Consider the following 16,676-nt stretch of genomic DNA (forward strand, 5'->3'; position numbering starts at 1 on the left):
AAAAAGAAATAGAAATTAGGGTAGTCTCTATGTTTATGCTTTTCTTTTGTTGTATACGCTGACTACTTCTAGTAATATCAATACTTGCATCTTTTTATCCAAAAACTGAGTTATGAGTTATTATATACGATGCTGAGTATTAAGTTATTATGTATCTTCAATTACATCAACCATGTTTAATGCTTATAAAACTTATTGATTGTACCTAATGCTGATAACATGTTTGACATTGACTTGTATGTTTATAAAACATTGTCTTATAAAACTCATTGAACAACAAATTACTCAGCGCCCTCTAAATGTTAAAACTTCCGCTTAAACACTGAGTAAAATAGAATATGTTTCATGAGCTGACCTATATCTGAAAACTGACCTTAGACTTACTCGATTAAACCTTCAAATGTTTAGAGTAAAAATAAGTCAGTAGCTCAACCCTGAAGGGGGAGTTTGCTAAGCTATAATAGGTCAACTATCATGGGGGAGCTCAATACTGAGTTGTTCGCTGAATAGTTTTGCCAACATCAATTTTTGATTTGACAAAATTGTTTAAGTGTAATTAAAATATATTCTAAACACACTAAGTTTAAATGCTTTGATTTATTCTACTAATGTGTTTGTTCAATGTTGAGTTAAATTGTTTATAAGACACAAAGATTAAAAGGCCCAAAGCCCAATACGGAAGTCAAAAGCCCAAGTCAAACAGTTTAAGGCAACTCGGCCCGTGTTTGTCAAAACGTTGTCGTTATGTACAAAACGCAACTCAGTGGAAGAAGGATCTAGAAGACCTTCCTGGAACAACTTCGGGACGAAGCTGCTGAGTTGATTCGACAAAGAGTACAAGACAGCAGCTGGCTAAGAACAACTTCTAGACAAAGTGTTTCCACTTTGGGTAAAGTTCATAAGACACAGAATGATGTCCAGTTGACCTTACCATAAATGGAGAGACATTCTGCCGAGCTGACCAAAAGCTGACCGAGGACAGAAGATACTCAAACCTGATTGGCCGAGAGCTCTGAGCAAGACAGGACGACAACGACAGGAAGCCGTTTCCCTCCAACGGTTATTTCGAAATTCGAAATGACCGACACCTCAGACGTCTCTATAAATAGAGCCCTTCAGTTGCTTCATTCAACACAGAACTTGATCAAGCCATTACGCTGACCAAATTTCTACGCAAAGTTCTGCAAGAAAAAGCAAAGCAATCTTACACTAAATTTCATATCTTTTGTGTAAAAGTCTAGAGTGATTATTCAATCATCTAAGGTGTCTTAGCAATCATTATTTAGGACAAACACTTATCATTTCTAGAGATTAGAAAGGAGAGGCTGAGTACTCGGTTATAGTACTCAGCGAGAGATTGGGATTGAGTAGAGGTATAGAGGAAGGTACTCTTGTTATACTCAGTTGCTAAGATTGTAAAAGGTTTGATGCTCTACCGTTAAAGAGCTCAGTAGAGAATTCGAAATCTCGGAACGTGTTCCGGGGACAGGACGTAGGCTTGGAGGCCGAACCTGGATAAATCTGCTGAGTAACATATTTCTAACCTTAAACTCCTTTATATACTTATTGCTTGCTTAAACAAAAACTGACCAAGTAAAGAGGTAAAGCTGAGTTGTGCGCATTGAATATCTGAGCTCAGGAATAGACTCTAAGTGCTATCTCCTGGCTCAAGTAAAGAAACTGACCTAGTCACCAGTTGACTAAGCCAGTATCTTGCTATTCACTCAGCGCCGCTGTTAAAACCTTTTTTCTCACGAAAAAGAAGTCTGCCCTAACTTAAATTTTTAAATAGTTCCTAACCCCCCATTGGAACTATACTTGTAACGTTATAAGGGACCAACAATATCTACATCTTCAATAGATTCATTCTTATCATCGACGATTTTCTTTTTCTAGGTCTTTTTTATCCTTTAAACCAATAGGTCGTCCACGCTTCAGGCGTTCATGAGAACGATCATCATGTTTTTCTTCAGGAATTTCAATATGAATTGGTGCATTAACTGCTGGTATATGCGATTTTGTTACTCGTTTTGGATCAGTAAGTGCATATGGCAACTGATTTGCTAAATTTTGAAGATGGTTTTCTGAATTTCTTGTTCATAATCCTTTGTTTTCAGAAAACCATCTTCAAAATTTAGCAAATCAGTTGTTAGATGCACTTACCGATCCCAAAACGAGTAAAAAAATCGCATATACCAGCAATTAATGCACCAATTCATTGCTTTGAAGAATCTTCTGGTTCTTCAATGGATGCTCATGTGCATTTTCTACAATTGTTTCCATCATTACAGAACCAGGATGACCCTGTCTATCATGTCAAATCTTATAAGTATCAAATCTATGAACTTCTGGTTTCCAATAAGATTTGCTTCAATTACATTAATAAATGTGTAACACAAACTAGATTATAAAGTATTAAATTTTTCTAGTCCATATATCTTTCATGAAATTATATTCATAACATAAAGACATTCTTGATTTCCTTCACCTACAGTCTCAATATGATATCCATTTCTACGAATATCTTTGAAGCTTACCAAGTTTCTATGAGACTTTGTGGAAAATAATGAATTTATTCATAATAAACTTCGTTTCTCTTGGCAATACTATATTGGCTCTGCCGGAGCGTTCAACTAAATTTGTGTTACAAGATAGTATATTATATATGAGAATCTCTTTAGGAGCTTCGTATAGTAAAACCAAATGCTTTGACATGCGACAGGTACGTGACCAATTTCCATTTGAATTCTGACTTTTATTAATTATTATTTCTATCAAATTTATCAATTTGATTTTTCCACTACTGGTGGGCATCTGTATTTTTATTATTATAACCATAACAGTTATAACCATGACGAAGATTACGTCCATGACCATGACCACATCCACAGATATTATTTTCATTATCGTATGACGTTGCATTCATTTATGGGAATGCAATTGATCCAATAGGACGAGACTCATCATTTTCATTAAAAACTCATTATTTTGTTCTGCTACAAGTACAAGCAGAAAATAAATTAATTTAGAATATTTTTTGAAGCCTTTCTCTTTAGATTAATGCTGCAGGAGCATATTAAATGCATGAAAAGTATAGAAAGTTTTTTCTAACATAATTTCATTGGTAACAACATCTCTACATGGTTTTTAAGGAAAAGTATAAAAATAAACCTTGTGGTTACACCTGTTTTTGAACAACACTCATGTGGTTTAAAAGTTTGCAAAATGGTACATTGGAGATCATTCCGTTAGCAAACACATACAAAATTGACTAACGATGTTAAAAGTTAAAAGGAAAAGAGTTAATTTGGTCCTTATATTTACTTATTTTATAAATTAACTCCCTTTATTATCTAAATATCACAAACAAACCCCAAAATAAAAAAATATAAATCAAATACACCATCTTCTCCATCTCTCCTTAATTTCATATTTTTCTTCTTCTTTCTCTCTCTTCTCTCTCTCCCCTCTTTGTTAATTTCTATCTCTAAAATCAATTGTATTTCCATCTCTCAATTATGTTATCAATCTTATTGATTCGAAATCTGGCCATTTTATTTGAGTTATATAACTCTTATGATCGATATGATACTTGCAGTTATGTAAATTCAACTGCTGGTTTTGATTCTCCGAACAACCTAAGAACACTGCTCGATGAATGAGAGAAAATCTGCTTTTTACGGGGAAGCTTCTTACCGCACGAGCTGCAGTTTTTGTACCTTCAGAGCTTTGAAATTGAGGTTTGGTGGGTAATTTATTTCCCTCTGTGTACAATGGTTAAAATAATGGGGAGTGAGTTGAATTACCAAATGAGTTTCTTAGTGAATTAATTAGCACCATGTTTTTCGTAGGTTATGCATCTTCTATAAGTATAAGTTGCTTCTTATGCAACTCCACCCACATTATTGTGTGGTTCTATAAAATTAACAGAAAATTGAATTCATTTTTAAGTTATTTGCAGACTAATTTGGTGAGATTGGGATGTATCGGGGCGGCTTTTGCCTTAAGATTTGTTCTGTTTCTAAAGACTGGAGCTGTGATTGACATAGACTAAATGCGTTGATTTTGTTGGAGCTCATAACTAGTTTACTTGTTCAATTTTTGAGCCATCTTTGTAGCTTTCTTTCGAAATTTGGTTTTCCGAAATCTATGAATTTGGTGAGATTAGGATGTACCAAAAAGGCTTTTGCCTTAAGATTTGTTATGTTTCTAAAGACTGAAGCTGTAATTGACATAGACTAAATGCTGCTATTTTGTTGGAGTTCATAACTTGTTAATCTAGTTTGGCAGTTCTGAGCAGTAGCAAAAAAAGATGGAAATACAATTGATTTTAGAGAGATAAATTAGCAAAGAGGAGAGAGAAAGAAGAAGAAGAAGAAAAATAAGAAATTATGGAGAGATGGAGAAGATGTTATATTTGATTTTTATATTTTATTTTGGGGTTTGTTTGTGATAATTAGATAATAAAGGGAGTTAATTTATAAAATAAATAAATATAAGGACCAAATTAACTCTTTTCTCTTTGACTTCTAACACTGTTAGTCAATTTTGTATGTGTTTACTAACGGAGTGAACTTCAAGGTACCATTTTGCAAACTTTTTAAACTACATGGGTGTTGTTCGAAAACAGGTGTAACCACAAGGTTTATTTTTGTACTTTTTCCTAATTTTTATTGAGATGTAATCTTAAAAAGTGCAAAATTATATTTTGTACCGATTTAAAATCTTGCAATCTTAATTTCAGCATAATACATAACAAGCTTTTGATAATAGAACCACCTTCTGGTGGTCATATCTTTCTTTTAAAAATTTCTAAAACACAAATGTATCTTTAACAATTTAGATATTTAGATCTGTAAGATTTGATATGACTAAAGTACAATAAAAATAAGTGTATTAGAAACAAGATTATAATATAAAACAAATTAAAGATTGATTAGAACTTATCTGGGATTAAATGGATGAATAAATCCGAGTAGAGATTAGTCGAATGAGAAAGTTCGTGCCAGGATTAATCGGTTGAACAAATTCGTGTTGGAATTAATCGAACGAGCAAACTCATGCTGATAACGTGTTATAAAATAAGGAAGATAATATGCAATAGAAATTAGAACAATGGAGAGTAAGGCCTTGTTTGATAAAACACTTAATTACTTAAATTAAAATATCAAGCACTTATTTAATTTAAGTGTGTTTGATAACGGTTGTTTCTCCACCACTTAAATTGGTTATTTAAGTTAAAAATCACTTATTTTGATAAGTTAAAATATTTTTCTTTGATCTATAATGAGGGGCAAAAACCCTTGAGGAACCAAAGAAAAACGAAAAAAAAAGGAAAACGTTATGCACGGGTCATCCTAGGAAGACCAATACCATAAAGATCTGAAAACAAAATGTCCTGGATGCCTGCAGGAGGCGCATCACACTCATGAAGACCCAAACTCAAACTCCCTGCGTAGTTTGCCATCCAATCCGCAAGTAAGAAGCCAGTAAAAACGGAGCCGATGAACCACATCCTGACTAACAAGTCTAATAACTACCAAAGAGTCCAACTCAAACATAACCTTGCGGTAATGTCTATCTCATGCATACTTAAGACCAAAATACAAACCCCAGAGCTCAGACAGTACCGCTGTACAAATGCCAAGATTCACTGCAACGCCCCCTAACCATCTTTCAGACTCATCATGCAACACCCCACCGGCCGAAGCGAGCTTAATATTTTAAGTTAAACATTATCAACTAATATTTTTATAAAAGTTACATTTTTCAATACTTTCAACACTTATAATATTCAACACTTAAAATTCAGTACTTATTTTTTCAGCACTTAATTTTCAGTTTTATCAAACATCACCTACGTGTATGTTTGTATTTCACTTGTCCTTTTGCTTGTACTCTATTACATGAAAGAAACATATATTTATAGGGTTACGCAAGAACATAAATTATGGAGTTACAAACATTAAGGAATACAGAGTTACAACCTTAATGAATGAAGAGTTACAACGTTAAAAAATGAGGAGTTACAATGGTTATATTTATGGACAACCATCAATTTATTCATAACATTTAGAAATTATTTTTTATTTAAAATAATTGCGGCGGCTGCTAAGGATTGGTTGTCTAATTGGAAAGTTATCAATGATGTTAGCAGTGATGGTGTTGATCAGCTCGGCGTTAGTAGAGGGAAATGGTCTCCACTGCCGGCTGGTCTGATTAAGATTAATGTGGATGCCTCGTGGAAACTTAATGAGTCTGGTGGCATGGGAGCTGTTATACGAGACGAATTGGGCGATGTTGTTTTGATGGCAGATGCTTCGATACACCCGACAATCTCAATTGAAATGGTAGAAATGTATGCTATTGTGATGGCGGTTTCACTAATCTTGTGCTGGAAACGGATAATCTGGCGATTGCTAATGCTCTAAATGATAGGGGTACAGTGGATTTCAGTGGTTCGGTTATTTTTTATGATGTTAAACTGTGGCTTTCAAGGTTCAGATCCGCTCAGGTGGTTCATTATCGACGAATGGCTAATCTAGTTGCTCATGAGAGTGCTTTATGGGGGAAGAAACTCTTGAATCCTGTCTTATTAGCTGGTTCTGCTCCACCTTTCTTATATCAGTTTATTTGTAACGACAAGCGCTCTCGTGTTGCCGTTTAATTGTTGTGTTGTATTTCAAAAAAAAAAATACTTTTAGTGCTTATAATATTCAACACTTAAAATTCAGTATTTACTTTTTCAACATTTAACTTTTAGTTTCATCAAACAACACCTTAGTAACAAAACTAAATTAATTGTATTTCATTTCTTTTGAAAATTGAAACCAAATAGGACAAATTTAATAATTGAATATTACTTAACCAAAATTTAGCGATTCGATTTAATAAGTAATAATTTTATCTATAAGCTTCATAATGGGGATGGTAATTGAGTTTCGGATTCATAGGGTCTCAATGATGTAGCTAAGGCTTATTTCTCTAAATAATAATTGTGCATAGTTGTCCATGTTCCAAGCTACACCCGCCACTGAATCTGCAAGAACAGTCAAATACCAAACCTCTCAAGTGATATGACATTCAATAAATAAGTGTCAAGAGTCTTCAATATCCCTATTACAATGCACACAACGACTATCAACCATAACTCTTTTTCCAAAAAGGTTGACTCTAGTAGGAAGATAATTACGGGCAAGCTTCCATACGATGATGCAAACTTGATAAGGGACTTCAGTTCTCCAAATAGATACCCACTCTCCTTGAACGTGATATTGCTCTGTAGCAACCAAAGAAATGCCAAGTTTATAAGCACTTTTGACTGTTCAGGAACCAAACGGGTTAACATACCAAATAACTTTATCCACCCTATTTCCCAATGTAGCGAAAGTTTCAACATCTCTCACATATCCCTAGGCAAAAATAGCTTGTCCATAGCTCAACATCCCAACCAAAAGAGTTAGGAATAAAAAATCGCAAACTTTAATGCTTCCAACCCATAGATCATAGGAGTTTGAACACAAAGTTGGTTATTATCACGAAGCCAGAGATAACGATACCATTAATAATGATACTATTTCCAATCTTCCACCTATACCATTATTTCAGTAATAATTGGGAACATCAGACACTTCTCCAAACGTAACTAGGTGAATGTCCCAACCGAGCATTCATGAAGTCCCTCTTATGGTAGTATTTAACTTTGAAAAAACGACTAACGTGAGAAGTGGAATATGTAATGAGCTTCTAATCCTGCTTTCCCAACATTCCTAAATTAAAAGAGTAAAATTTCGAAAATTTAACCTACCAAAATGTTTGGTGATAAAAAGCTTAGCCAATATACCCAATTCAAACTTCATTCCCCCGTCTTCTTATTTCCCCACCAAAAATAATTCAACATCTTTTCAAGTTCATCAATTGTAGAAATAGAAAGCAAAAATACACTATCGCATGTCCCACTGCTCTAACAAGAGTAACCCGACTTGCTCTTGAAATAGGTTTATTACTCCAAGTCTAGAGCTTCTGTCACAATCTATCTTTAAAGTGCAAAAAATTGCCTTTTTCTTCCAATCCACTATTGATGGTAACCCAAGATATCGACATGTATTGATTGGATTGGAGACACTAAGAATATGAGACACATCATTCGCTAATTCAGGAGCCACATTGCTGCTACGCATAAAGCCTGATTTATCAAAATTAACAGCTTGCCCTGAGGCCTTCTCATAATCAAGTAGTAAAGTTTTTATAAACATGCACTCAACAATGTCAACTTGAAAAAACAAAAAGGAATCATCTGGAAAGAGCATATGAGAAATAAGAGGAGCCCAAGTTCCCACCATACAACCGTGAAGCAAACCTCGTTGTTCAGCATAAAAAAGCATTGCAGGAAGCCCCTCAACACAAATAAGAAATAGATAAGGGGAAAGAGGGTCACACTGCCTAAGACCACATTGAGGAATAATCAGCCTCACTAAATGATTGTTGACTCGAAATGAATTAGTTACACAAAACATTATGAGTCAAACCCATTGAACAGCAAAACTCATTTTAAGCATCATAGCCGGAGGTAATTTCAATCGACTCGATCATAAGTTTTACTAATATTATTTTTTAAAGCAACATTCCTTTCTTCTTATTGACATTACATTTCATACTGTGAATAATTTCAAACGGTATTAAATCGTTATCATAGATCGAGCGACCTTAATAAAAGTCGATTGATTTGTTGGGGTGGAAATGACTTCAACAAGGATATTCAGACATTTTGATTGCTCTCATGCCGCTATGTTGCTAATGCAATGATGACATTAACTTTCTCATTCTCCTCTTTGGGAATTAGGATGATGCTTAATTCAACACCCCTAATTTTGAGGGACTGGATCAAGCATTGTGCCTTTGAGAGACATTGAGTATAAGGGCCATTGGTGTAGTAGATCAAATTTGGAATCGATGTAGGTGGTCAGATGTCTTTTAACCATTAGTTTGGCAAGGCGCGAAGCGACTAACACTGTCTCATATTCAGCCTAACACTAGAGTTACTGCACATATGCTCCATGAACTACCCCTCGCATTCAGCAAGACGCCACGACTGCAATGGGATCATAAGTCAAACGAGGGGCATTTAGGACATTCCTCACTCATCAATAGTCACCTACAAATAGGAGGACTCAACCCATGGTACATAGATGCTTTTCTCTCTAACTTTTCTTCGTACATTCTCTCTCTTAGTCTTTCACCACATTTACTATTCCCTTACAAATTTGATCGTTAGAATGTTCACAGGGGCAAGTACTGTAGATCGAGCCTCCTAGGAGCCTGTTAATCCCAACTTCTCATTATGGGGTAATTTTTGCTCCAAATTGTTTCATTTTGGGGTAATAATCACGAAAATAATTTTTTACACAAAATGTCTGTATTTACAAACTGCACAAAGCAAAACCCCCCATGTTTGTGAACTTTTAAACCAGCTATTGTCTTTACAAATCATCAAACTCACATCAGCTGTTTTTGTACTTTTCCAAAGAAAATTGCTTGAAAATGACACTATTTGTTACACTTAACAAGAGATCTAATAAAAATATTCAATTTTATATGAAAAAATAAATTTTATTTCGCTTTAGTAAAAAATGAATTAAGAATGCACTAAAAGGTGAATAGAAGTTATCTTTTAATAAAAATGATGAAGAGACTCTTACTGGGCGTTTGGTTCAGGGTCTTTAGGAATGGGAGGATTTCATTCCCTTTTGTTCTTGTTTGTTTTAAAAAAACTCATTCCCTTTATCCATTTTAAATTATGAGTTTACTCCACTTTATGTTAAGCCCATTACCCGAGGCCCTGTAGGGAATTGGACATTTCCTTTCCTTTAATTTCCCTTAGTTTCCAAACACATTGGAGAATTAATGTTTATTCCTTTCCCTTTCTTTAGTATCACTTTCTTGATTTTTTTTTCCTTACCTATTGTGAATCGAACGCCCCCTTAGTAATTTGAGGAACCACTAAGAGACGGTTCGAACTAATTTTTAACTCTAGAGATGTTCTAATTACTAATACAAAACGTTATCTACGAACATTTCTAAATGTCCGATTATTGTTTATCAATATACTTTAAAATTATGTGTTACGATTATTTAGTCGTATCTTTTGAAATATATTTTTTTAGAAAATAGTATTACTTTTGGATCCGTCTCCTGATCCGGCCGAGAACGGATTTGATTCTGAGAAAAAATTACTTTGGCCACTGCTAACAATTATCATAAAACGTATACTCTTACGTATACATTATTATGATAGGAACCGAAAATGTAATGCACATGCTCAGGTGATTAATAACACATAAAATAATGTTAATTATATATTCATCCTTTTAACTTTGATACACTTCCCATGTGCAACATTTACATTTTTTTTGATAAATATGCAACATTTACATTACTTGTTGAAAAACCAGACACACAGTAACAGTTATTTTGATTGATTTATCCAACATGTAAGTGGAGCCCACTTATGTGATATGAACCGTCTGATCATTGCCTACCGTTTGCCATACTCCACATGATCTTTACCCACCCTCCTACCTCTCCCCACAGTTGACTCGTATACAGCATGACTTCTTCTGCAACGACTTTATTCATATTCCTTCGATGAATCATTTGCACATTTTGGCACCTTCAATGGCGGCTATTTTGATCAATCAATCCCTAATTTTCCTCTACTTTCTCTAAAACATCATCTCTCCCTTTTTCTACACCGTCTCAAAAAATGAACGCAACTATCCAATCAATTCTAGCCGCCACCGTTAGTTTCATGTTTATCACACTTGTTTTCGCTTTCATTTGTTTTCTCTGCAAATCCTCAAAAAATAGCGCACAACGCCGTAGCCGGAACATCCGTTTTAACCACCACGAAAATCGTGGCCGGAACGGGAACCGAACAGTACCTAATTCTCAGCTCACATCTGTAGCAATCGACGAGAGCGCCACTTTCGATCCTAATCTCAATCGCGTCTCCATGGATGAGCTCAAAATCGCTACAAAAAACTTCTCCCCCGACCTGATCATCGGCGACGGCAGTTTCGGGTTCGTGTATAAAGCCAGACTTTCCGATGGCGTCACCGTCGCCATCAAGAAACTAGACCCGGACGCCTTTCAAGGTTTTCGGGAGTTTCGAGCCGAGATGGAAACCCTAGGTAAACTCCGTCACCGGAATATCGTTCGAATTCTGGGATATTGCGTCTCAGGTGTTGATAGGGTGTTAATCTACGAATTCATCGAGAAAGGCAATTTGGATCAGTGGCTACACGACATGGCGGGCGGAAACGAGCAAGCGTCGAAATCGGCGTTATCTTGGGAGACGAGGATTAACGTAATAAAAGGCGTAGCCAACGGGCTTGCATATCTGCATCAGCTTGACACACCAATCATACACAGAGACATTAAAGCCAGTAACGTTCTACTAGATTTGGAATTCGAGGCACATATTGCTGATTTCGGGCTGGCACGTGCAATAGACGCATCACATTCGCACGTATCGACACAAGTGGCCGGGACGATGGGTTACATGCCGCCGGAGTACAGGGATGGGCAGACGGTGGCGACAGTGAGGGCAGATGTATATAGTTATGGAATATTGATGATTGAAGTGGCGACGGGTGAGAGGCCGAATTTGCCGATGAATTTAGATGAGAAAGAGGTGGGATTGATCGTATGGGCAAGGAAAATGATGGTAAGTAATAAGCATATGGAAATGCTGGATTCTAAAATGGGAAAGGAGGATGGTTTTAGTGAAGAAAAAGTGATGGAATACTTTAGAATTGCTAACTTGTGTACAAACGAAATTATGGTGGATAGACCGGCAATGAATGAAGTTGTTGATTTATTGAATAGACTATAATTTTCCAATTCATATTGTAAATTAATACTCTACTATTGTTCTCAATAGCTTGTATTTGTAGTTCAAAATGAGGAATGTTTATTCAATTTCAATTGTTGTTTCATCATAAATAATCAGATCAAAGATGCTCCAAATTGACCAACTATACATTGTTGTTATGCTTCATCTCCACATATTCAATTTAGTGATTCCAAATGCTACCACGACACCAAAGAGCAAACTCTGTGCCCGTTTGTTTTACCTACGGTTTGCTATTTGTTGTTGCTTCTTATTGTTTGTTGTTGCTTCTTGCTGTTTGATGTTGCTGGTTGCTGTTACAGTTTGTTGTTTGCTGTTGGAAAAAGCTGATTTTCCAAAATCCAGAAATTCTCAGCTTTTGTAAAAAGCTGATTTTCAGGTGCAAAAGGCAAACATGAGGTCATTAACCAAACACCTAATGCTGCTTTTCAGATGTAAAAGGTAAACATGAGTTCACTAACCAAACACTTAAAACTCTTCATTTTGAAGTGAAAAGACAAACATGAGCACGAAAAAGAGCAACCAAACACCCCTTTTTTTGGACTCTATCATGAGAATCAATAAGAAACTATTATATAGTTTGTAAGATAGGAAGAATTGTACAAACTTCACACAAATCTCAAAAACCACTATTGAGCAAGACACATAATGGGGATACAATACCTTATAGGGGGCACCACCACCTCCTAAAGGTAATAATCTGTATGCTAAACCGGCCTTGTTCAAGTGTTTCCGTGTCCTAAGAGGTGAAGTGCAAATTTAGTGGAACAGTATGAGGAAAAGGATGATGTGTTTTGGAGTCTATTGTAGATGAGGATGATGATGAGGTTATGAAGATGATCGTGTTATCCATGTGGTGATGAGACTCTTGGTCTCTAGTAGAATTGCAGAGGATAAAAGGCACCAACTCTTTCACACATGTTGTCTTGTAAAAGGAGTGGGGTGTAACGTGATTATTGATAATGGGAGTCAAGAAAACATTACCAGTGATGTAGCGTTAAGAAGTCCAGCTTGGTGAAGAAGGTGCATCCAAATCCCTATAGTGGGATGGATCAAGAGTGTGGGGGGAATTGAAGGTGGCTCAAAGATGTAAAGTGCCTCTTGAGATAGGTGAGTATCGTGATGAGGTGTATTATGACATGGTAGACATGAATGTATGTCACCTGCTTTTGGGTCACCCATGGCAATTCGACTGGGATGCTACCCATGCTGGAAGAAGGAAAACCTATCGGTTTGTGAAGGATATATAGTATTCCTTATGTACCGACACCTATGTTAGGAGAGCCAATTTCTTATTATTTTAAGTTGAAATTTCAGAGTTTGAGAGTGAGATTTATATAAACAAAGTGCGAGTTAGGGTTTTCAATTTTAGGAATTTTTACATAAGTTGAGATAACACTTAGATAGTACGAGCATAGCCAATAGTTGTTGGATACAATATTATTCAATTATTTGAGAACTGAATGACCAACATATTAGTTTATAATCGAACAAATAAGTTATCTCATCTAATCTTCTATTCCGCCAATAGAGGAATTAATACCAGGTGGTTTCATTAGAAGCCAATGTGTAAAGCCTCAGTTAAGGAACCAAGAAAAACAAAATTGAATAAATATCATAAACGATAAAGGACGTAGAGTAAGAGTCTTATGAAGAGCAAGTGCTTCCTCATTTTTTGATGAGTTGAAAAAACAACGACAAAGGACGTAGAGTAATAAGTTATTCTGAACAAAAGTTTCAAATCGATGAAATTTGTACAAAATAGCTCGGAAGAAAATGAGCTATTGGAGCGCATAAATGAATATTTTATCCATTTACGACTGATCCAATACCTTTACAACCCTTAAAATCCAAAGGGAATATATCAAATAAAGTATCCTACGTGACATCATTTTTTTTCATACATGTCACTATGTGTCTAATGGTTCAGGTTAGCCGATCCCGAATCATTTCGGGACTAAGGCTTTGTTGTTGTTGTTGTTGTCACTATGTGTCTAATGTTGATTCCATGTCACTGTGGTTCATGGTGATATGTCCTTTTGCACTTTAAAAACTATGATTACAGAAAAGAACCAGATTTTGAGCTCAGGCACAATCTAAGGATTGATAGATCGACGTCTCCCGACCCTGTTTTTAGTACTAGCCGTCGGAAGAATACTCTTCCGCCTGAGCGCCGAAAGGAGCTTCTTCAAGCAAAAGTACTGAGTGCAATGCCAACACTTGGGGGACTACCAAAGAAAAATTGGGAGGAAAGTCTGCGTAAAAAGAGCGTGGGTGAGTCAATGGGCCCTTGAGTATCCATTTTGAGGAATCAATTTTTCAGTTCATATCAGACTCCAGGTAGATTTAGGAGTGACATGACCAACGAGAAAGGATATAAGACTAGTAACTTGGCCCATTTGATTGTGGCCGTCTATGTATCAGTCAACATTTTTCACGGAAACCATTCCTTTTAGGCGCACGAAACTCTTGGGTAATTAGGATCTGCTGCTGAACCAGATATCCTGCCCCAAGGATTGACTTTTAGTTAGGTATTTGGTTTGATATGACTCGGGAGTAATCTAATCTTTTAAATTAGTTAAAATCCACAACTGATTAAATCCTCAAGACGGGTAAGAGTCAAATGAACTCCGATCGGCAACAAATCCCAACTAGAAAAGGGATAGAGGTCCCCCTTCGCCCTTGTGATCCCCTTAGTTCACTATTTTCTTGTATTGTATATAGAGCGGCCTTCGCCACCTCTTCCTCATGGGATTAGATCATGGTAGTGATCCCATCGGGGGGCATCCTCGGGAATCTTTTCCAACCTTAGTTTTCCTTTCATGGGTTCGCCTCCTTGGCTCATTGGTTTTTTCGATGAAAATCTCTGATTTTAGAAAAGGACATAGCGCATAAGACGGTCGTAGCTTGGAAGGCTAGGTTTGGAACTCTCTAGGAACTGAATTGCCAAATAAGAAGGAATCCTTGATGCTTCTTAAATGTCTTGAAGAATGCTCTCCTTCACACTCACTATTTCCCTACTTCTTCCTATCCTCTAGACTTCTCCTAGTAAGTCTGGGTGGGATGTATTCCAAAAGGTATTTTCAATTTAAAACACGAAAGAATTTCCCATAAGCCGTCTAGTCTAGCTCTTTCTGGCAACTCGAGTTCACCAATGCCACTATCCATAGGAATTTGGTTTTCAACGTATAAAGGAAATTTAAGATTGTTCTAGTTTACCAGTGAATTGAGGGTTTCTCAAGAGGGGCCCCGACTTAGACATTAGGCATGAGAATCGTGGATAAGCAATGAAATCTATTGACAAAGCCAGTCCGAGGGCATGCCTCTATAGTTCTTATCAACAAAGAAAGATATCATCCCAATGGATGAAAGACGACCTTTCGAAAGAAAGTCAACCAGAATTCCCCGTTCGTTCTTGAATAAGAGTAAGTTCTGAGGAAAAAATGGGATTCCTAATTCTTAGTTCCTGTAAACGATCTTCCTATAATTTGGAAAAAGAAAGAAAGAAGGACTTAAAGCTTGTGGAGAAATCAAGGGTTTTACTCTCTAGCCCTGCAACTCTTGAAGAGGAAAGCATATGACGTACTATCACCTCCCATTCTCTGATGACTTTTTCTAGCGATGCTTCTAGTAACTCCCCTTAACTCCCCTACTTTAGTTGGGGCGAGCCCGAGTCTGCTTGATTCACGAGGGCCTGGGCTTGATTCATGAACCTAGACTCGTCTCTGACATTCTACCTCAAGTTTCTAGTGGTGGAAGTACCTGTCAACTCCGAATACAGGCTGTCATCATTTGTACAAACAAACTTTTGGGGTGCTAAGATCCAACTAATGGCCTTATGCCGACTTCAAGAATATACTAGTACAAGTCCGAAGGAGAATGTGCTTTTGAGTCAACAAGCTTACGTTATTCTATTATAAAAAGGTTTGGAACCCGTTTTCGAAGCTGGCTTCAAAGCTTACATACGTGTAGGGCGAAGATTCTGGTGTACTGGATCGATCGAGTACTCGGATCATTTGCTTGAAAACTCTTTTTTCTTCCTTATCTGATAGGGGTCAGAGGGAAATATTTCACTGATTATGGTATTCATATTTCGAAAGTAATAGATAGTATGATAGCAACACCGGTTCACCATAGATATCTCTAGAACTTCTCTTTTTGACTAGGATAGTATGTGCGTTACCTAGACCAAAAAAGGTGGCAACCAGCTTCGGGGACTTTCATCTAGTAAGTCCTAGTAAGACTAATGAAATATGATAAAGTTCAAGGCCAATCTAATTTTCTTGGCCTAAGTTTAGGAGAATCTTGATGTATTATGCCTTTTTTTTTGTAATTAGGTTTAAGGTACCATTTGAACATAGTTCAACTAGTTTAAAGATAAGAAATAAATTTAGCCATATGGTTATTGTGGAAGAGCATATTTAATATTCATATGCAAAACACTGCATTTTTAAACCCAACATTTACTAAATGGTGCAATTTCTAGATACATTAATGAAAGTTAAGTTTTTTTTTATTAACAGAAGGCGTACAATTTTAAGCCTTATTTGATGCGTAGAATATTAAAGGTTGCGTAGAATATTAAAGGTTGGAGCGTGGCTAAAACATGAAAATGAACTCAAAAAAGAATTTACCTTTGAGCCATGAAACTGCACCGTAATATATGCTTAAGATTGTATTATTTTTTATGTAAAGATTAAGTCTGTTATTTCCGAATAATTATAAGACTAAATTTATAATTTATCTGAATGGGTTGAGTGAGTGG

General features: G+C 36.1%; 1 protein-coding gene across 1 annotated transcript; it reads left to right on the forward strand.

Annotated features, from left to right (window-relative positions):
• The first annotated feature begins 10,566 nt into the window (after positions 1-10,566).
• On the forward strand, positions 10,567-12,038 carry LOC136231032 (putative serine/threonine-protein kinase). The gene has a single exon (XM_066020260.1). It carries the CDS (start codon positions 10,763-10,765, stop codon positions 11,891-11,893), a length of 1,131 nt encoding a protein of 376 aa, XP_065876332.1. The 5' UTR covers positions 10,567-10,762; the 3' UTR covers positions 11,894-12,038.
• Positions 12,039-16,676: the final 4,638 nt, after the last annotated feature.

This window comes from Euphorbia lathyris, chromosome 5 (genome assembly GCF_963576675.1).
Source record: "Euphorbia lathyris chromosome 5, ddEupLath1.1, whole genome shotgun sequence".
NCBI lineage: Eukaryota > Viridiplantae > Streptophyta > Magnoliopsida > Malpighiales > Euphorbiaceae > Euphorbia > Euphorbia lathyris.